Genomic DNA, 19,085 nt, shown 5'->3' with positions numbered 1-19,085 from the left:
ATGAGGGAAAAAGGAAAACCAGGTGTAATTTGGACTTCCATATATAACAAAAGCACAAACCAAAATGAAAACCCAGAAGCATGGTGATGGCTCACTCACAACTCATAGCAGAGATGGTTACGAGCAGCGGATGGGAAGCCAACGCATCAAACACAGCCTCAAAAGAAGAGCCCAAAAGAACTGTAAAACAGAGAGAAACCCAAAGAAAAACATGATAAAAAAAACCAACAAAATGAGAAAAAATTAAACAGAAATAAATTAAAAAACATTCAATATTGTATCCCAACAGAAACCTGTGTCTTATTTAGCTGTTGCCATCTCCCATCACCCTTCCCAGGGCTGTTGGCCCATCCTGTGCTGAGTTTCATTTAGACATGAAACACACCAAGCCTTTTGTGAGCCTGTGTGATTTGTGAGTGCTCTGTAAGTGGTGAGAGGGGGCCCTCTAGGGAAAACCTTCCCCTGCCTGCATATCACACCTAATAACTGGAGAAACAAAGCTGAGAGCAGCCATGCAGACAGCCTTACCACAGAGGCCACTCGTACACTTCTACTGCGCTTTTCCTTCCTACAATTATCTGATGTGTGCTCCTCCCTTCCTTCCTCTAACCAAACTGATCTAATAGCCTACAAGGGGATTTGCTCCCTCATCTCTTGCCCTTTTCATCCAGAGCAAGTTCTAACATTAGCACATAAGTTTCTAAACATCAACAGCAACATCCCCTTTCCTATTTGAATTGTTACGGGTTCTCACCCAAGATATTTGGTTTTTTTCTGCAACCACTACCTTGCTTTCTCACAATCAATCTCCATACAAACAGTGGCTTGCCAACTTTACAGGTTTCACAGCTGCCAACTTCAGGCATGTTCCCTTTCCCTGGTGACTGCTGCCGTGCTCCACTGTCCGTGGGGGGATGCAGAATGGTGGTTTGGGAGAGAGCAGGATGAAACTCAGGGCTGCTTTTAGGTCACATGAGCAGTCATTGTATCTGTGAATGGCACAGCAGAGAAATCTGAGGGACATCCTCATCAGAGGCAAAAATTAATATTATAATATATTATATAACCTTAAAACTCAATTCAGTGACCTGAGGAAAGACCTAGACTGAGAGACACTTATTCCAATAGAAATCAAGTAATCAAAAGCAATCCACACAATGGAGTTTCTTATTCGAGTCTTACTATTCCCTTTTCCTAAAAATGTGCAAATCCTAAGAATCCCATAAATTTAGCATGAAATTTAGTTTTGAGAAAGCTATTTAAGTCTCCTGCTATTCTTTCCAAATCAAAAGACACAAAGCAGTTGAGTTAAAATGCCATCAATCCTACTTTACTTTAGGAGAGTTCAAAACCTCCAATGAATTCAACATCATTAAAGAACAAGGTATTTTGTCTTTTTAAATAGCATGCATCACATGATGACAGCACTTGAACTTGTGCTGAAGATGAGAATGCCTTTCTCACAGCAAAAACAAAGAACGAGTATTTTTTTTTAGTCAAAAGCTTATTTCAGTTGTAATCCTATTATTCAGTTATCATGATTTTTAACAAGAGAGCTTTGGCCTCAGAGCTGCACTTGTTTCTTACATGCCAGGTCCCATAAGGTGAAAAGCAGCACAGAATATCCCCACAGAAAGAACAGAGTGCTAAGTAAGAAAGAGACAATTTTCATCCACTGAAACAGACCAAGGGAACTACTGAAATGGAAATGTTTTGGAGTCACATCTCCTTTGGGATTTAGAGCTCAAAACACTTTCCTGGAACCAGATGGAGATGATGATTCCTTTCCATCAAAAGGAAGAAGACAAAAGGCAGCTGTGGCAATCACTGAGATGCAGCACACTGAAGTTCAAACCTCCCCACATGTAAACCCCATCTCCCTCCTTCCAGAGTACACTCTCATCCCTAAGCCACAGGGTGCTTTGAGATGCAAGTTAAAAACACACAGGTTGGAAATGATACCTTTTGCATGGAATACATGAATAATTATTACCAAGAGGGAGGAAGTGTATGACCTGGAAGCAAATGCACTTACCTGACTGAGGGGAAATCTGACCTGCAATCCAACTCAAATCCAATATTCACTCACTTAGGGAGCAAAGCCTCTGCTCCCTCATCACTGGCCACAGTAAGAGTTTTATATTCCCCCCTCCATTTTCCAGTGGGAAGAATAATCAGAGCTTCAAGTGGAATAGCATCAGCCAGAAGGAAAGGACACATTCAGACGTAATGTATACCCCCCCGCAGCTTGGTAGTAAAAGCACTCAGAGATGGAAAATGGGATCTCAGTCCCCAGCAGGTATACATAAAATCTGAGTCTGAGTTGTCCTTCCTTTTCCCTCACCCCCTCAGCAGCTGGTGTGTAAAATAAAACCAACACCAACCTGATGTAGATGATCTGAGGTCACCCTGGCTGACCCTGGGCTTTACAACGAGGAGAGCAGAGAAACAGGCACATGTAGCAAGATACCAGATTCCCTGCTGGCTAAGAGAGTTTCAAATCCATCACCTGGTCTGCTTTCCATACATGTAATTTGAACAGCATTGGATTTCTGTAACTGTGGCATTTTAAATCAGAACATAATCTCACTTCTCAAGTCCAAATTTGCTACTCCAGCAATTAAAGTAACAATGAGAACCATAACATAATTTTTGTGATAATCTGTTTTATAACTAACCTGTTCCCAGTGAAACTGCATTTCTACTATATATTAAATGTGCAGTGTTTTTAAGACTTAGGTCCATTCTTTTTCCTTTCCCTCATCTCTGAACAAATGTGACTGTGCTGTGTTTTCAACCTATTCTGTGATTACCTTTTTACAATACAAAATTTGAGACAAAAATTATGATCCCACCCAAGCTAATATAGTAATACAGCTCCACAAATCTGTTATTCTACTCCAAAATGTTCATTTCTTATGCAATACTACAGATTTACATGTATTTCAAGTACAAAGCAGGTATAAAGCTACTGGGCTTCTCTGTCTATCTGGGGTATTAGGATGTAGAAGTTCCTGTCCTCTGTGTTATTTTATAGCTCATTTTCCAGTGGGGGGGGAAAACTACTTAGTAGAAAAACATGCCATCATCTCCTCTTCTAATACCTTGCTCACTGCAGCAAAGTTTATTTTTAACACTATGCCCAGACATTTGGAAAATAAATACCTTTTTCTCAATTAGCTGACACATTTCTTCAGCCTTCCTCACGCTCTTCTGCACAGGCTGTGTGCACTGTCCTGCCTACACCATCATCCCTGTGCCCACTGACTGCCTCGTGCATGTGCAGTCTCTCCAGCAAGGCACTGCAAACTGCTGCAGTGCAGTCTGAGCCACGAGGAGATGGGGATCTAATCAATGGGCTGCAGCTGACTAAGCTAAAATGAAATGCTTGCTGAGCAGAACAGTCCACTGTCATATCCTGCAACGGGAGAGAGGCTTCAGGAAAAAACACAGCCTTTATTTTCAAATAAATAATTAAGATCAAGCTGCTAAACCCTTGAATGGTTGCAATTAATATTTGTGGAGCCACGGGGAATGTGTTTCTGAAGTCAGGGTGTCACAAACAGAGCAAAGGCACAATGCCTTCTGTACTGCACGTGACAAAACAGGCAGAGCCAAGCAAGGATCAAGGAGTTCTTGTCCAAAACCTGACCTACATTAGCACAGAAGACCTTCATGACTCACAACACCTCCATTACATAAGCATATGTTGTTCATCATCTACATAACAATGTTTATGTTCATTTCCCCCTTCAAGTTCACATTTTCTTCTTAGCCTTAGCTCTCCATATCAAACAGATTCTGCTAGTCCAGCTCTCTGCTATAAAAATTAATGCAAGATGAAAAATTTGACTTGTGCACATTCTAAAGAAGAGAATTCTACATATTTAAAAAACCCTAAAATTTTCTCAGTTCATTCCCCAGTTGCTTAGTTCTGTTGTCTTAGCACTGACTACTGATACTGCTGCATGGCAAAGGTGAGCTGTACAACCATGGTGAATAAAAGACTGCTCCTGTCTCTATCTGAACCACAGCAGAAGGTTGCATCTAGGGGAAATAACAGTTAAATCCTTAAAACAGATCACTGCATCCTGTAATATAAAATTTGTTATGAAAGGTCTTGGAATTCTCCACAAAACAGACTTTTTAGGAGGGAGGGAATAAAGGAAGGGGAGAAAATCAGGAAGAAAAAACTGTTCTCATTTCTCAGAAGAGTATCCTCTTAGTATCCTCAACTGCAAGCACTTACTAACTAGTATTTTACAGACTTTAATAAAATTCCTTTCATTCATCTTCTTGTGCATGTTATAATCACCATCTTTTCAATCCCACTTCATGCAAGTTTGTCATTACTGTCTTCTGAACACTGCTTAGATGTGCAACACCTTCTTTGAAACTGGACAGGTGGTATCCCATGCATCAGCAACTGTTACCTCGTCTAGATTTGTACAAAGGCACTAAAAAGGTGGTGTAGTTTTCATCAGCCTGTTCCATATGGACCATAACAATTGCAGCACTCAGGTAACCTGCCTCCACTCCTATGGGAGATGCTTCTGGATATCCTACAGGTAAGGTCACAGGGAGCTGGGCAGATGTATTCTGTTCCATCTGGCATGGGCAATAGTAATTTTTAAAAGGCATAATGATGGTTCAGAATGAAAATTTGACACTCTCCTAAAGAACAGAAACAGCAGAAGTGTAACTACCTGGGATAGCTACCTTTCTAATTAGGAAAAGTCTACACAGCTTTTCTAAGGGAAAGTAGCACATCACCTGCAGAATTTGTGCATACAGGCAAGGGCAAGCTAGTCCATACAGTACAGCTGAGTTTTCAAAAACATCAGCCTCTCAAAAGGTCCACAGTACAAGAAATTGCACTGCAAAACACATTTCTCTCATTTGAGTGGTGTCAACTATAGCTGTCCTCTAAAGAGGCAATAAACAAGGAGTTTTGAAATCAGCCAAATTCAGAACATGATTTCCTTTATATCAAAGTTTAACTGTGAGGCTGGTTCTTAATGTTTAACAAAAACTTTGGCATGAAAAGCATGAGAATTTTGATTTAATTTTCCCCCTCTCTTTATGGCATTTATAAGCAGCACAGTAAACTGATAACTAACAGAGCTGCAGCAGCTGTGACAGCACTTAAAGCAAGGGTGTGAGAGAGCCCAGGATGCTTCCTTACACACCTTCTGGGCTCAACCATCTTCTGTTTTATGGAGCAAGGTAAGTTCCTGCAGACTGCTGCCCAGCAGACTTTGTAACACGTGGCAATGGGCAAGCAGTAGAGGGGTGAGACCATTCCTATGAAAGCAAATCTGTGCCACAACAGCTCTTCTCCAAGGACTAGCATTTGTGCTAATATTAGCATCCCACACAAGGGAGATCAGATTTGTTTTCCTAGAAGCACAGGATAAATTCAGATTCAGAATAAATCTGGATTTAGTTATGTCAAGTGGGCCATAACTTCACAAATGCTGGTCTATCAAGCTGAAGTGTCAAGTATGCATCCTCTGTAGAGATACAGAGATCAAATCCATAACACTCCTCAAAGGCTCAGGAGAGTAACAGCTCCCTTTATAAAAGCTGCTGGGACAGCCCTTGAAATGATCCCACTTCAAAGCTTTAATCAGTGTCTAGAAAGTAAGAGGCAAGAGGTAAGTTAAAAAAAAACCCAAAATCCAACAAATCCACAGCATCCTAAAGACCCAGCTCATTATCTGTATTACTAGAAAGTCATTCAGAATTTTTTTTAAAAGGTGATAATAAGATTGTGGCTCTGAATTTCAGAGGATATGAAAACAGCTGATACTTTTACAGTATTATTCATAAAGTATGACAATGCTTCTGAAACTGTAGGAAACTGCAGAGAACCTATGTGAGCAGAAAATTTCTGTTAACAAACTGAATATGACTGAAAGCAAAATCCAGACACGCTTCCAAAAAAAGGGAGCATGCCCCTTCCCTCACCTATCTTGTGTATTTTACCTCAGAACCAAACCACAGAAATACTGGGCTCAGGATTTTTCAGATAAATCTGAAAAATGTCTTCTCCATGGATAAATGAAAGGAAAGAGAATGGAGAAAAAAGAATTTACCTTACTGGGCTGAAATAATATCTCTTCAGTGAAACAAGTGATAAAGTTCTTATTAAAAAAACCCAAATGCAAAAACACCACAAAATGGTTCATCTCTCTTGCCTTCATACCACCCATCTCCTTCCATCCATCTCCTTCCTAATCCTCAGTGCATTACTTGGGCAGCAATCACTCTGTGCTTCTCCAGACAAATGCCTTGGTCTGATAAGTGGGACTCAAAGCGGTATCAGGCAGCAGGGACACAAAAGGAGCAAAGAGCCCAGTGACTATTGCATAATGTTAAAAGGCACTGAAGTGAATATTTATGTGGTTTTTTTTGCGGTATCATTTCTGTCAAAAAGCCTGACCCCCTGAAGTGTGGCGTGGGAGAACAGGTACATTAGGTATATGAGACTACACCCTGCATGATCCTCCTAGATCCCAAATGAATGGAGACTTTTCACCACTTTCAGGATAGCACACTCCCACCCCTCTGGGGATGGCATGTATCTTTTTAGGAACAGATCATACCTCATTCTTCCTTCTATGAGACCCATCTGTGTCAAGCAAGCAATGAACCACCAGGTTGAGCAGAATGAAGACAAACTTTCTCAGAGTCCTAAACTCTGACAAAGCCCCCCTCACCCACACCAGCCCAAGCAGGACACAGCTTGCAAGACACAGCTGAAGAATCTTTTCCCTGGAAAAGGCTGGATGTAGAGCTGTTTCTAAAAACAGGGCCCAGGGGCAAACTAAAAGTGAAATAATTTTAAATTACGGTGAGAAAGGAACAAAATAGAGGATTCAAAAGAAGAGATGTGGAAAAATTAATTTCTTTAATTGTAAAGAAAGAACAGTGTTCAAACAATGGGACTTGAAATACAGACGTAAATAATTATTTCATTAAGAAAAGAAGGAATTTTGCAGAAAATCAAGTACCAGTTTCAAGCTGTAATGGACTTCAATTCTGACTGCAGAAAGAGGAAAGGAATGGGACTATATTTTGTGAAGGGCAATATGGAGAAGGGTTATCCCCAAACTAAAAACCATTGACAAGCAAGTCCAGTAGTATATAATGTGTGCCTCTCTAAGAATAAGAGGCAGGCACAACCTTTGCAGCTGCTCCCAACTACACAGAAAAAGAAAACAGAAAAGACTTATGAAAGAAGAAAAAAAAAAGAAAAAAAACTCCCCAGCTATATTGATCTGCTAAAGACACAAAATCTGCTCACTGGCCTTTGCTTTCTTCCCACTCCCCAAACATAGGCTGCACTACAGAGTCTCTGTGTTTAGCTAGCACATTATCAACACTTTCCAGAACAACAATTATCTTGTAGGTGGAAAAAGTGTGCAGATCCAAAGCTGCAAGCCTAGGATGATAAACAGAGATATTGTATGAGCACTCTCTGCTTGCACTGTGTTCTGAAATAAATCTAGGAATTCTCTGACAGATCCTAGAATACCTGAAGCTTTACACATCCTTATGAGTGACCCCAGATAACAACATGCTGGTAAAAGAACTGAAGATAAAACCCATATTACATAGCACAAGTCATGCCCCCTGCCCTTACCAGGCAGGCACACTGAAATATCCCTGCTAGGAAATCTGGATAGGGGCAGTTGACATAAAACCAAAGCCAGGAAGGGTGAGAACAGCATTACAGGCTGCAGCTCACAGTAAGCTCAGCCCCAGAGATCAGGTCAGCTTTTAACTTCTAGCACACTTTTTCATCAAAAGCTTTAAGAATACATCAACCTGTTTCCCCAGACCACAGAGAACTGAACTAGACCAGTCCCCTGGGGCTACAAAAGTTACAAGGCCAGCACTGGGCTCACCCTCTTTGTTAGTCCATATTGTACTCAGTAAGCATTGCAAACCTGTGGAAAACACAATTACCCTAAAGGAAATTTAAAAAAAAAGCCACACATCTTTTAAGACAAGATCTATCATCCCTTCTTAGATCCCCAACCCAGCTGAAGTCACTTGCTGCTTCTCACCTTGCAGAAAATGCAGTGCAATGTAACAACCACGCACAACAGCAACAAAACAAACAGAGCCACAAAACCTTTCCATTCCTAATCAGTTGCAGAAATGGAAAAATACTGCCTGAAATGTACTTACTGGTCGAACTTCCCCAGTAGTGTTGGTGTACTGGCGGGCCAGCCCAAAGTCTAACATGTAGCACTTCCTGTACGTTGAAGGTAACCGGCCCATGGCAAAGTTGGACTGGACAAAGAAGGAAAGAAAAGTCAAACTGATGCCAGCAGCTTGGGTAAGAGCGGCCATTTGTTAGCAAAATTTCATCATGTAGCTCCACATGCCTCTGGTGGAAACAAGTCAAAGAGATTCATTTTAAGATGCACCTTAAACATCATGATTAGAGAATCACTGCCTTGATAAGAAGTTCACTTTGCAGATGAGAGACTGAGGAGTCTCAAAATTGCTAAAATTCACAGTAGGTTAGCTAAATTTCTGCTGCTCTGACAGAGAGCTACATTTAACACCACTAGTTCTGCAGTGAGAACTCCATGATTTGCATAACAGGTTGGAGTTCTTGTAGGCAAATGCTTCTGTTCATAGTTCAGCTGCTAGCATGAATTATTTTGCCCTAACTCCCAGGATCTCCATTTACTGCATTGCACTGCCTAGATCTATCTGAACATTGAGGCATATAGAAAACACCAGGCTTGGTTCTTAGTAAATAAACCAATAACAAGCAAATGGAGCAACTCCTTTTTTTAACCTCAGTCCTAAAGTTCTATCCTTTATCACAATGGGTGGATGCTAAAGTATTTATAGCTAATCTCATCAGTGGCTGGTTTTCAGCTGAATCCAGTCAGCCAAAAGAAGCTGATTTTAAAAGGAGCAAATGAGTTTGCTAGAAAGAAGTTGGTCACAGGTAGGGCACAGCAACAAGTGTTCAGGTCAAGTAGTGAAGAGCTGTAGAAAGAAGACTGGCTTCTACAATGAGGCTTGGAATTACTGTGCTTTGCCTAGGCAGATGACCAACAATGTGACTGTGTTTCTGACACTGGAAACTGCTCCAATTCTTTTGGCAATCACTCATATAGGATTAAGATTATGATTTAGCTAAGTCAAATACGTGAATTAAGATTTATTCAAGTGATGCGTCACAGAACAAGACTTCCTTTCTGAACAACTTTTACAGTGATAATTGGCTGGGCTCCAAAGGGCCATTCAGAACTGGACTGCTTCAATCATGGGATCTTGACTGGTGCAAGTATGATTGACAGCTACCAACCCACCATGGAGCAGCCTCTGCCAATAAAAGGTGGTTTGCTTTGCATTTAAGGGAAGGACAATACAATATTACTATTCTGCACCTACAGAAAATACCAAACATGTCACACAGTGGGAGTGTGCAGGGAAGCCTAAATGTATCTGCTGAGACCTGCCCATACTCCCACTGTCTTTACTGATTCAAGCAGAACAAACAGTCATAAAACCAAAGGAAATTTCCAAAACAACGTACAGGCTTGATGTCCCGATGCAGGAATCCCACAGAGTGAATGGCTTCTATTGATTCCAGAATCTGTTTGCCCAATCGCAGCGTTGTGCTCAGTGTGAAAGTCCCTCGAGGCTGACTCCTTCTGAGATCTGCAAGATTTCTGCCCTGAAACAGTCAATAGGACACTTAAACCACCACAGGAAAGCAGAGCCTTTCACAGCTGTGAGTTCTAACATGCAACACCAAAAAAGCAGACATGCTACTCAGAGAGGAGCTCACGTCATGTCTGATTTATTTCTTGTGTAAGATCTTCCAGTTGTTCATTTTAGTTTTTAAGTGATGCATTTGCTTATAAGAAGATCCCAGACTGTTATCTTGAGAAGTTAGCTGGTCACTATTTGTACATTAGCCATGGCATGGACAGCAGTGCCTCAGACTGGAGAGACCAGCATCTCCTCACTGTTAAACCCAGACCATACAGAAGCTGATTTTAGCACAACCTCTGACGGCTCTCTGAGCTTTCTAAAGATTAAAGTAGTACAAATTCGATCAGCAGGTCATGGTGCTGCAGTTTCATCAGAAACTTCCTAGCACACATTGTCCGGTTCAAGCTCAAGCCAGCGTTGTTGTGGCAGCACCACGATGGGGAAAGTTGTCTATCAAGAAAATCATACCCAAAATCAGGAGAGGAGGATTTTTCCACTGACTTAATACTTATCAAAACAAATTACTAATTTACCTGCAGTTAATTAAATTTCGGAGGAAAAACAAAAGGGCTACCAGCTATGCATGAAAATCAAGACAATTTAGGAAAGAAAAAGGAAAAAAATGACAGAGTAAATGCAAGAAAAAAATCCCAGTGTTATTTGATGTCTGTCATCTCAGTTTTGTCTGTACCTCTTTAGCTTTGTAAAGAGAAGCTACTAAAATGACTGTATTCCATGGCAGAGTGCTCTTGTAACCCACAGAACTAATGCAGTTACCAACTCATTAAAAACACTAGGAACAAGAGCCTGCTGTTTCAGAGAACATTCACAAGGAATAAAAGCTATAGGGACATGCTGTTCATTGCTATGCTTTAGAATCTCTTCTGCTTCTGTAAAGACATACACAGAAGACATCTAGAATCTAGAAGACATACGCTTATAATACAAGTCCACATGAATTCAAGCAAAATTCTCAACAGCAAATATATAAAAAATTCCAAACAGTTGAGAAGAAAACAGAGATTTTTGAAGAAAACAGGCATTTTCCAAATGCCATCTCTTCATCCCCTTATTCCCAGTTCTGAAGTTATGTACAGACATCAAGGTGCCAGCTGGCTCATGTAGCATATGACAAGTCTCTCAAATTGTTTTGAGCCATGTTTCACTTCAGGCTCTGGACCCTTGAAGAATCACACCTGACACAGGCCATCTCATAGATACAGCCAAGCCCAGATACAGCAGTCCACCCAGGTTTGCTCCTTAACATGAACAAAATCAAACTAAACCACCTCTCTAGTGGTTATCTGCTTGAATTTCTGTGACACTTCACTAGAGGCAGCACAGCTTTGCCATTGCTGTTCTGAAACATCCAAGTTACTGAACTGACAGCAGATCTTGCTTTCCACTGTAAAGCTGCTCCTTGAACACCAGCTCTCTTATCCAATGATAATATGGAAAGCAAGGCTCATTTTTTTCAGGGCTGCACACTGAAATGTGCTGTAAGTTTCCCCAGCTGCTATTGCTACCAGGAGAAGACACCAAATGAGCATTATTTTCCAAATAAACACTGTCAGGCTGATTATGGAACAGTGCAGACGCAATGAGTTGCAAAGCTTGAGAGTGGAAGCCTCAGTCCTGGTGACTGAAGGGAGAACTGCAGTACACAACATTAAGAGTGACACGTGATAAACCATGTCTCAGCAGGTCTTGAAGTTGAAGGAGAATTTTAGCCTGAACAGTGATGGTGCAGAACTAGCTAATGCCTTATGTATCAACATCTTCATCTGCAAATAATGAAATTATTTTTAGCTCTGCCTACTCTACGAGCTCGGTTACATAGTCAAGAACAAACGAGAAAGTAAGAGAATCCATGCAGAGAAATTTCTTTCCAAGATAAAGTCCCTTTTATCAGGCTTGGTAAGGACAGGATTGGGAGGGTAGAAGCCTCGTTCTTCCATGAGCTCCAGGCTAGCCCTTTCATGAATCATATTCATGCTCACACTGCAGCAGCAGCAGCAGTAGCCAGGTTTGTTTAGAAAGTAAAGTATTTTTTCTATCCATAACAGCAGTTGGGATGCCAATGGTGCATAAAAGGCAAAATCAAGCACCAGGAGTTTACTGGTTTTATACAACTGTCTTGCAAAGCAAAACTACAAAAGAATCAAAAGTTTATTTTAAAGAAATACTGGTATTTGCTGGTACCTGTTTTGCTTCACCTACTGCCTAGCAGTGCAGTCACCATGTGGCAGCTACCCAAGTATTTGCCCTTATTGACTTGATATCAGCAGTGTTCAAATGGGAGGAAACACTTCCACAGCAGAAGCTGAGTTACTGCTGAGCTTGGGAGAGACAGGGGAGCCAGAGATCACGGCCTTTCACAGAGAAACTGTGCTGCTGCTGTGACACCATGGCTCACCCTGAGCTCTGATACAAGGCATATTTTGAACGCTGCATCACAGCCCAGCAGGAGGTATTCCAAAGAGCTGCTACTGCTGTGGGTTGCTCCTGTGAGCATTCTGAATTGAGTGCTTTCCCCAGAAAATTGACAGAAAGTCATCTTAAACAGAAGAGCAGAGCTATGAAATATTTTAGCACATTTTGACTGGAGCCATCCCAAGGCATATCAAGAGCAACAACCAGCTCTTCTCACTCTCTTCCATTCCACCCTCTTTCTGTGTACAACCAAGTCTTTACACCAGTGCTTGGCCTTTTTCTCTCAGTGTAAATCCTTCCCAGTGATGCCATCTCTATTGGACAGACAGGAGAGGCAAAGCACAGAACTCACCTGAAGCTGCATGACCACATAATTAAACTTTTCATTTCTTCCACAGCCAATGAATCTGCAAACATGATCCTTCCCTGAAAAGAAACAGAAATGAACAGAATAGAACACAAGATAACAACCCTGTGATCATGATGTTTAGAGAAATGGTTTCTGATTCAGGGCTGGTACCCATAAAATGGTATCAGGTAAGGAGTTATGCATAAAAAACTGAGCTCAGCTCATTACACCAACTTTACTCGTACAAGCTGACTTGTACACACCACCACCACACTTACCTACAAGCACTGCTCACCCTGAAACAGCTAATCTAATGCTACCTCAACATGAGCAAACCCTGATTTTTATAATACAAAACCCTGATTTTTATAGTCAGACACAACTGAAAACCAAAAATGTTTATGGAAATACTCCACTGAAACATAAAAGCAATTTCATAACAACAGAAAGAAAAAAAAAAATGGGGCCATTCAGTTCGGGCAGGATGTTAGTACAAACTACACCTATGCAGGCAAAATCAAACTAACTCAGGCAGCCCACATTACTCAGCTGGTCCTCAGGGGGGGAAGCAGAGGCTGTGGTTTCAGACCCTGACCTGTAATGGATTTGGGATGGTTTGCTCTCTGGATTCTCAGAAGGGGAAGGATGAGGCATGAATTCCCTGGTCACCATCATATTTTTCTGAAAAATCCCCTTGCCCAGGATTCTTCTCCTGGGAAGCTGAGAAGCCTCAGAGGAAAAGGAAAACAATATTATCTCCTTTGCTTCTCCTATGTTTTTCTGCTTTGGAATGTGGTTGGAGAGCGTTTATCCAGCATGTGAATTGTTTTAACCTAATGACCAATCACAGCCAGGCTGTGTCGAGGCTCTGGAGAGTGTAATGAATTTTTCATTAGTATCTTGTTAAGCCTTTCGTAAGTATCATTTCTCTATTCTTTAGTATAGCTTAGTATAGCATTAATAGAATAGAATAGAATAGAACAGAATAGAATAGAATAATAAATTATCCCTCTGAGAACATGGAGTTAGATTCTCAATTCCTTCTCTATCTGGGGGACTCCAGAAAATACCACATTCCCCTAATAGCAGGCTGCTGATAACAGAGTAAAGGCTGATATACACCACTTTGGTGAACTCTTGGTTCCTGGTGGGGTTTCTAAGCAGGGAAGGGCATGAGTATCATTGCATAACTTTGCCCTATGTTTCTTTGTAGCACTTAAGCAATGGTGATTTGAATTCGTTTTTAAACCAAAGCTTATTGTTTGAAAATTCCCAGTTTTAAAGAAAAAAGGGAAGAACATGAACACATAGATTAATGAGTTACTGCACTGCCTGTAGCACATTCGGCAGGAATCAAAGGAACAGCTTTTTCACTGCAGAACCAGAGCTTTGACCAGTGCAGTGCACACAGCTGTTGAATATGGAGCTCCATGCCAGGATCCTCAGTAAGAGCATCAAGAGCTTGCCCTTTAGGGCCCAGCAGCATCCCACCAGGACAACCACAGTCTCTCTCCTACCATAAGGAGGTAACAGAGCTGCTGGCAACCAGAACTGGAGGAATAGAGACCCTTTGGAAGAACAGGTTTAGGACAAACAAACACCAGTCCTAGTATTGACCTATATCTGGTTAGATGAACAAGAATGTTATGTATCTGCAGATCCTTCATGATTCTGGCATGGACATTATCCAGGCTCAGGACTGAATGTGCAAGACCATGCTGAAACCATCAAGGCATGTCACAAACCACCATATTTCAGGAAAAGATATTCAGAGATTAGGAAAGCACTCTCTTCAGTGTATCACAGAATCTTCTGTGTTGGAAGGGACCCACAAGGATCATTGAGTCCAACTCCTGGCCCTACACAGGACCATCCTCAATAGTCACACCGTGTGCCTGAGAGCATTGTCCAAATGCTTCTTCAGTTCTGTCAGGCTTGGTGCTGTGACCACTGCCCTGGGGAGCCTGTTCCACCCACTCTCTGGGTGAAGAACCTTTTCCACATATCCAACCTAAATCTCCCCTGATTCAGCTTCAGGCTGTTCTCTCAGGTCCTGTCACAGGTCACCAGAGAGAAGAGATCAGTGCCTGCCCCTCCTCTTCCCCCCACAAGGAAGCTGTAACTGCAGTGGGGTCTCCCCTCAGTCTCCTCCAGGCTGAACAGACCAAGTGCCCTCAGCTGCTCCTCACATGGCTTCCCCTCAAGGCCCTTCACCATCCTCATCACCTTCCTTTGGACACCCCCTACAGCTTTATATCTTTTTTATATTGTGGCACCCAAAGCTGCCCCCAGCACTGGAGGTGAGGCTGCCCCAGTGCAGAGGGGACAATCCCCTCCCTTGCCCAGCCGGCCATGTGTCCTGGATTGTCAAGCAAATTGTACAGACATATTTCTATTTGCCATCTGCATGGCAGTTGTCTTCTGTTAAGTGGGCAGTTTTCCTTATCTCTTCTACAACCAATCCTCCCGCCAGGGAGATATCTGCTGATAAGAGGCCATTGAATGTCACTGCATGGCTGATAAGAACTACAGCATCCCATTGGGAGATGCTCTGCCCAGAGGGAAGAGCCAAGTGTTCCTACCTGAATATAATCTGGGATTCTGGAGATTCTGGAACACCAGCACCGCTTCTCCACTGGATTTCCCAGAGGACCAGCTGCTTCTTCTTCCACTGGATCTTCAGAGGAAGACCACACATTTTCTACAGGATCACTGCTCCAACAGAACCACCCATGATACTCCAGGAGGGCTGCAGCCACAATTCCAATGGGACTGCTACCAACACCCTGACCCACAGGGTGTCAGGTTGGGTTCTGACTCTGTCAGTGTTGGTTTGGTTTACGGCATTGTTTATTTTATCTTTTTATTTTCATCCCTAATAAAGAACTGTTATTCCTGCTCCCATATTTTTGCCGGAGAGCCCCTTAATTTCAAATTTATAGCAATTCAGAGGGAGGGGGTTTACATTCTCCATTTCAGGGGTGGCTCCTGCCTTCCTTAGCAGACACCTGTCTTTCCAAACTAAGACACCATGCTGTGCCTGATGCCCCCAGGACAGGCTGTCCCTCCTGGCTGCCAGGGCACTGCTGACCCATGTTCAACTTGCCATGGACCAGGATCCCCAGGTCCCTTTCCACGGCACTGCTTTCCAGCATTTCATTCCCCAGTCTGTACACCCAGGGTTGCCCCAGCTGTTTTTCAATGCCTCCTGGAACCATCTTCTCAGTAACTTCACCAGGCACTGAAGTGACACTGACAGGCCTGTCATTTCTGGGGTTCTCCTTCTTTCCCTTCCTGAAAATCAGGACAACATTCATCAGCTTCCAGTCAGCTGGGACCTCTCTGGATTCCCAAGACCACTCAAAAATCATCGAGAGAGGGTTTGCAATGACATCAGCCAGCTCTTTGAGGATTCTTGGCTGAATTCCTTTAAGCCTCACAGATTTGTAGGGACCCAGCTGCAGCAGCAGACTCTGCACAATTTCAGGGTCAGCTGGGAATTGACCATTCTCACAGTCAAGATCCTCCAAGCTCAGGGCACTGAGACCTCCTTAGTCCATCAGCCATGTTGAAGACAGAGGCAAAGAATGTGTTAAACACCTCTGCCTTGTCCCTGTCTCTGTGAGGTGATCATCCCCATCCTTCAAGGGGCTGATGTTATTTCTACACTGCCTATTTCCATTAAGATATTTGAAAAAACTCCTTTTCATTGTCCCCTGCAATTCTGGCCAGTTCAACTCCAGGTGAGCTTTGGCTGCAGGAATTTTCTCCCTGCAGTGGCAAGCACCATGTCTGTATTTTTGCCATTTCACCTGGTCTTGCTCCTACTGGGCACATGCTCTTCCTTGACCCTGTTTCTCACAAACCAGGCCCCCAGCCTGAGGGTGGCTACAGACACTGGGTGCCACTGGTTTTCTGCTCTTGACAAGCTCATTGCAAATTCAGTGTTGATTTTGACAGGCTTTTGGTTTTCTGAGGAAACCCCTTGGGATACTGTGTGGACCTAGAACACATCCTGGTGTGGGTATTACCAAGAAGGAACGAGCAGGAAGCCTCAGCTGTCCCACCCACCTTTGTGACACACGTCCCAGTAGGGATGGCTTGCTGCCTGCCAGTGTGAAGGGACCCTCAGAGCCAGAGTTGTCACTACAAAGTCAACACATCTGGACAACCTCAGAAAGAATCAGTTCTGTTTCTTTAGGATCTCGTGACACTCCTGTGCTTCAGCAAACTGGCCACCCACACAGGTGGCAGAGAGGATGGACAGGAGCAAGCCCACACTCATCCCAGCCATGATTCACAGATTTACACTGAGTCCCACTTTGCTTTGTTCCCCTTTCAGAGCACCAGAGGATGGATATTGAGGCACAAGCCAAAACACAGTGACTGTTTCTAGCAACAATGAGAGCTATTGTGTGGTGAAAAGGGTAAATTACTCATTTTTTTAAAACTTGCTTTTATTTTTTTAAATAATTGCAAAGCACGGACACCACATGCTTTTTGTTGCTGCAAAACTACAGATGAGCATTAAAAAGCAACTCTTGACAGGGAAAACCTGCCCACCTAAATCACTCATTTCAGTGAAACCAGAGGGGTAGTGTCCAGTGGTATGACTTAAGACACATCCTTGCTAATTTCTAAAAATTCTTTTAAATCAGTTTCTTCCATAACACCACTATTTTCTGGATCACAACACTTTACAGAAAGAAAAAGCATTTAAGTTTTTATTCTTTTTGAGAATTTTTTGCTTGTTTAGGATAACAACGTGTTTCTGCTTACTATAATTTTTGAAAATGACGGACTGACAGTTCTTGATTACCTGCATCCCCAAACTGACATGATTTTATACTGAATCCTCCTTTCCAGTCTAAAACAGGCTTTAAAACCTGACCAGTTGGTCTTGGGAATCTAGGCTCTGCCTGGAACAGCTCTGCCGTGCACTGTCTTGCAACACAAGCAACACCAGGAAAATAGAGGAAAGGAGGTGAAGGAAAACTGTGTCCATTTCTGCATGAAACAAAAAGAATATAACAGAGTGTAGGAAAGGCAGGCCACATTTAGAAGTGCTGCATGTACAGCCAGCCAGTCCTACAGGTGGGATGAATGCCTGCAGCACCAAACCCTCTGGGTTCCAGAGGCTTTCACTCGTTTGTCATCTAAAGGAGGCACCAGATTACAACTGTTTGCTCTCCTGGAGCAGTTCATGCCATGCTGAAGTAGCAGATGGAGGCTGACAGTCAGGTGTGATTCTGGGATTCCTGCAGCTCAGTCCTGAGGCTGATCAGAGTTATGAAGCACACAAGAACAATCGTGTTAATTGCCTCCTGTGCAGACAGGATGCTGGAATTGTCAGTCCATCCATGAATTCCCTTTAAGGCAGCAGGAAATAGCCTCTCTTCTCACACATGCCCTCCTCGAGCATGGAGATCATAGAAGAGCGCAGCAAAGCATATTTGAATCCAGAAAAAAAAGAAGGGAGGGGGAGGAACGTATTTTTTTTTCCAAGGTGTACTTGGTATGGGAAGCCTCACAACCATTTTACTGCACTAACTGCCAGATGACACTTGCTCCTTTGCTAGACTGCTCTGCTCAACAATCACCCAGATACTCCAGAGGGTCACAAGTTATACCATAGAAAATATGCTCTGTATCTGCTTTTGTTTGTTACTAAAACAAAGCAAAAAGCAGGGCAATATATTATAAAGAGTACTGGCCAGTTAATTACCTAACATTGGAGGAATACATCAGCCCAATGTTCATAAGCACTGATTTGAGAAAAGTTTCATTTTGTTGTAAGCATTTAGTTAAGGCAAAATTTTAATGTTCAGCCATAGAAAAATATTCTTTCTACTGCAGTCTTTTAACTACAATGAATATAACAATATCCCATATAATATGGGGTAAAAAAGATTTCAGTCACTGAAATGGTCTTCACCATCCTTTTTTCTGAAGAAACTTAAAAATGACAGTCAATAATTATGTTCTCATGTATAAGAACCCCTTCAACCCTTGGAGAGATATTCATCACCTTGTAGAGATATGATTAAAGTCCCCATTTGAATACTTTAAATTTTTCATTACATGAAAAGCTTTCATTACACAGCCCCTAAAAGAACCTAAATTATGATCCTTTTTTGAGTCTATTTTTTCACAAGGATCAATTTCAAACTGGTGGACACCAATATTCATTCCAATCTTCTACTCATTTAAGTTCTTAAATATCCCTAATGTATTTTCAATGCAGCAATGAAACGAATCAAATAAATACTAAGAAGGAAATATGTGACATTATTGTTACAACTTGAAGTTGGTTTTTTCTGTAAGAGACTCCATATTTCCTGTGTTTTCACCAGAAAACCAGTAACCACTATTCTCCACAAAGAAGTTAAAAAATGTAATCTTTTAATTTTATGCTAAAATTCTGTGATTCACCTCCATGGAGTAGCTGTCTCATTCCTATCAGTTCACCCAAAACACTGAAGTAACTTCTGCTGCATGAATTATCATAAATCTCATTGCAATTGTTACTCTTATTACTGTTACCTTACCA

General features: G+C 42.1%; 1 protein-coding gene across 1 annotated transcript in view; it reads right to left on the bottom strand.

The window, feature by feature from the left end:
* The window catches only part of TTBK1 (tau tubulin kinase 1), an 88,495-nt gene that overhangs the window by 54,892 nt on the left and 14,518 nt on the right, over nucleotides 1–19,085 (bottom strand). The window contains exons 3-5 of the mRNA XM_031058296.1: nucleotides 12,539–12,612; nucleotides 9,572–9,712; nucleotides 8,200–8,304 (exon numbers count right to left, since the gene is read on the bottom strand). Coding sequence (XP_030914156.1) covers nucleotides 8,200–8,304; nucleotides 9,572–9,712; nucleotides 12,539–12,612 — 320 coding nt within the window. The remainder of the gene's footprint in view (nucleotides 1–8,199; nucleotides 8,305–9,571; nucleotides 9,713–12,538; nucleotides 12,613–19,085) is intronic.

This window comes from Geospiza fortis, unplaced genomic scaffold, assembly GCF_000277835.1.
Source record: "Geospiza fortis unplaced genomic scaffold, GeoFor_1.0 scaffold275, whole genome shotgun sequence".
NCBI classification, from domain to species: Eukaryota; Metazoa; Chordata; class Aves; order Passeriformes; family Thraupidae; genus Geospiza; species Geospiza fortis.
This window is presented reverse-complemented; position numbering and strand designations above follow the sequence as displayed.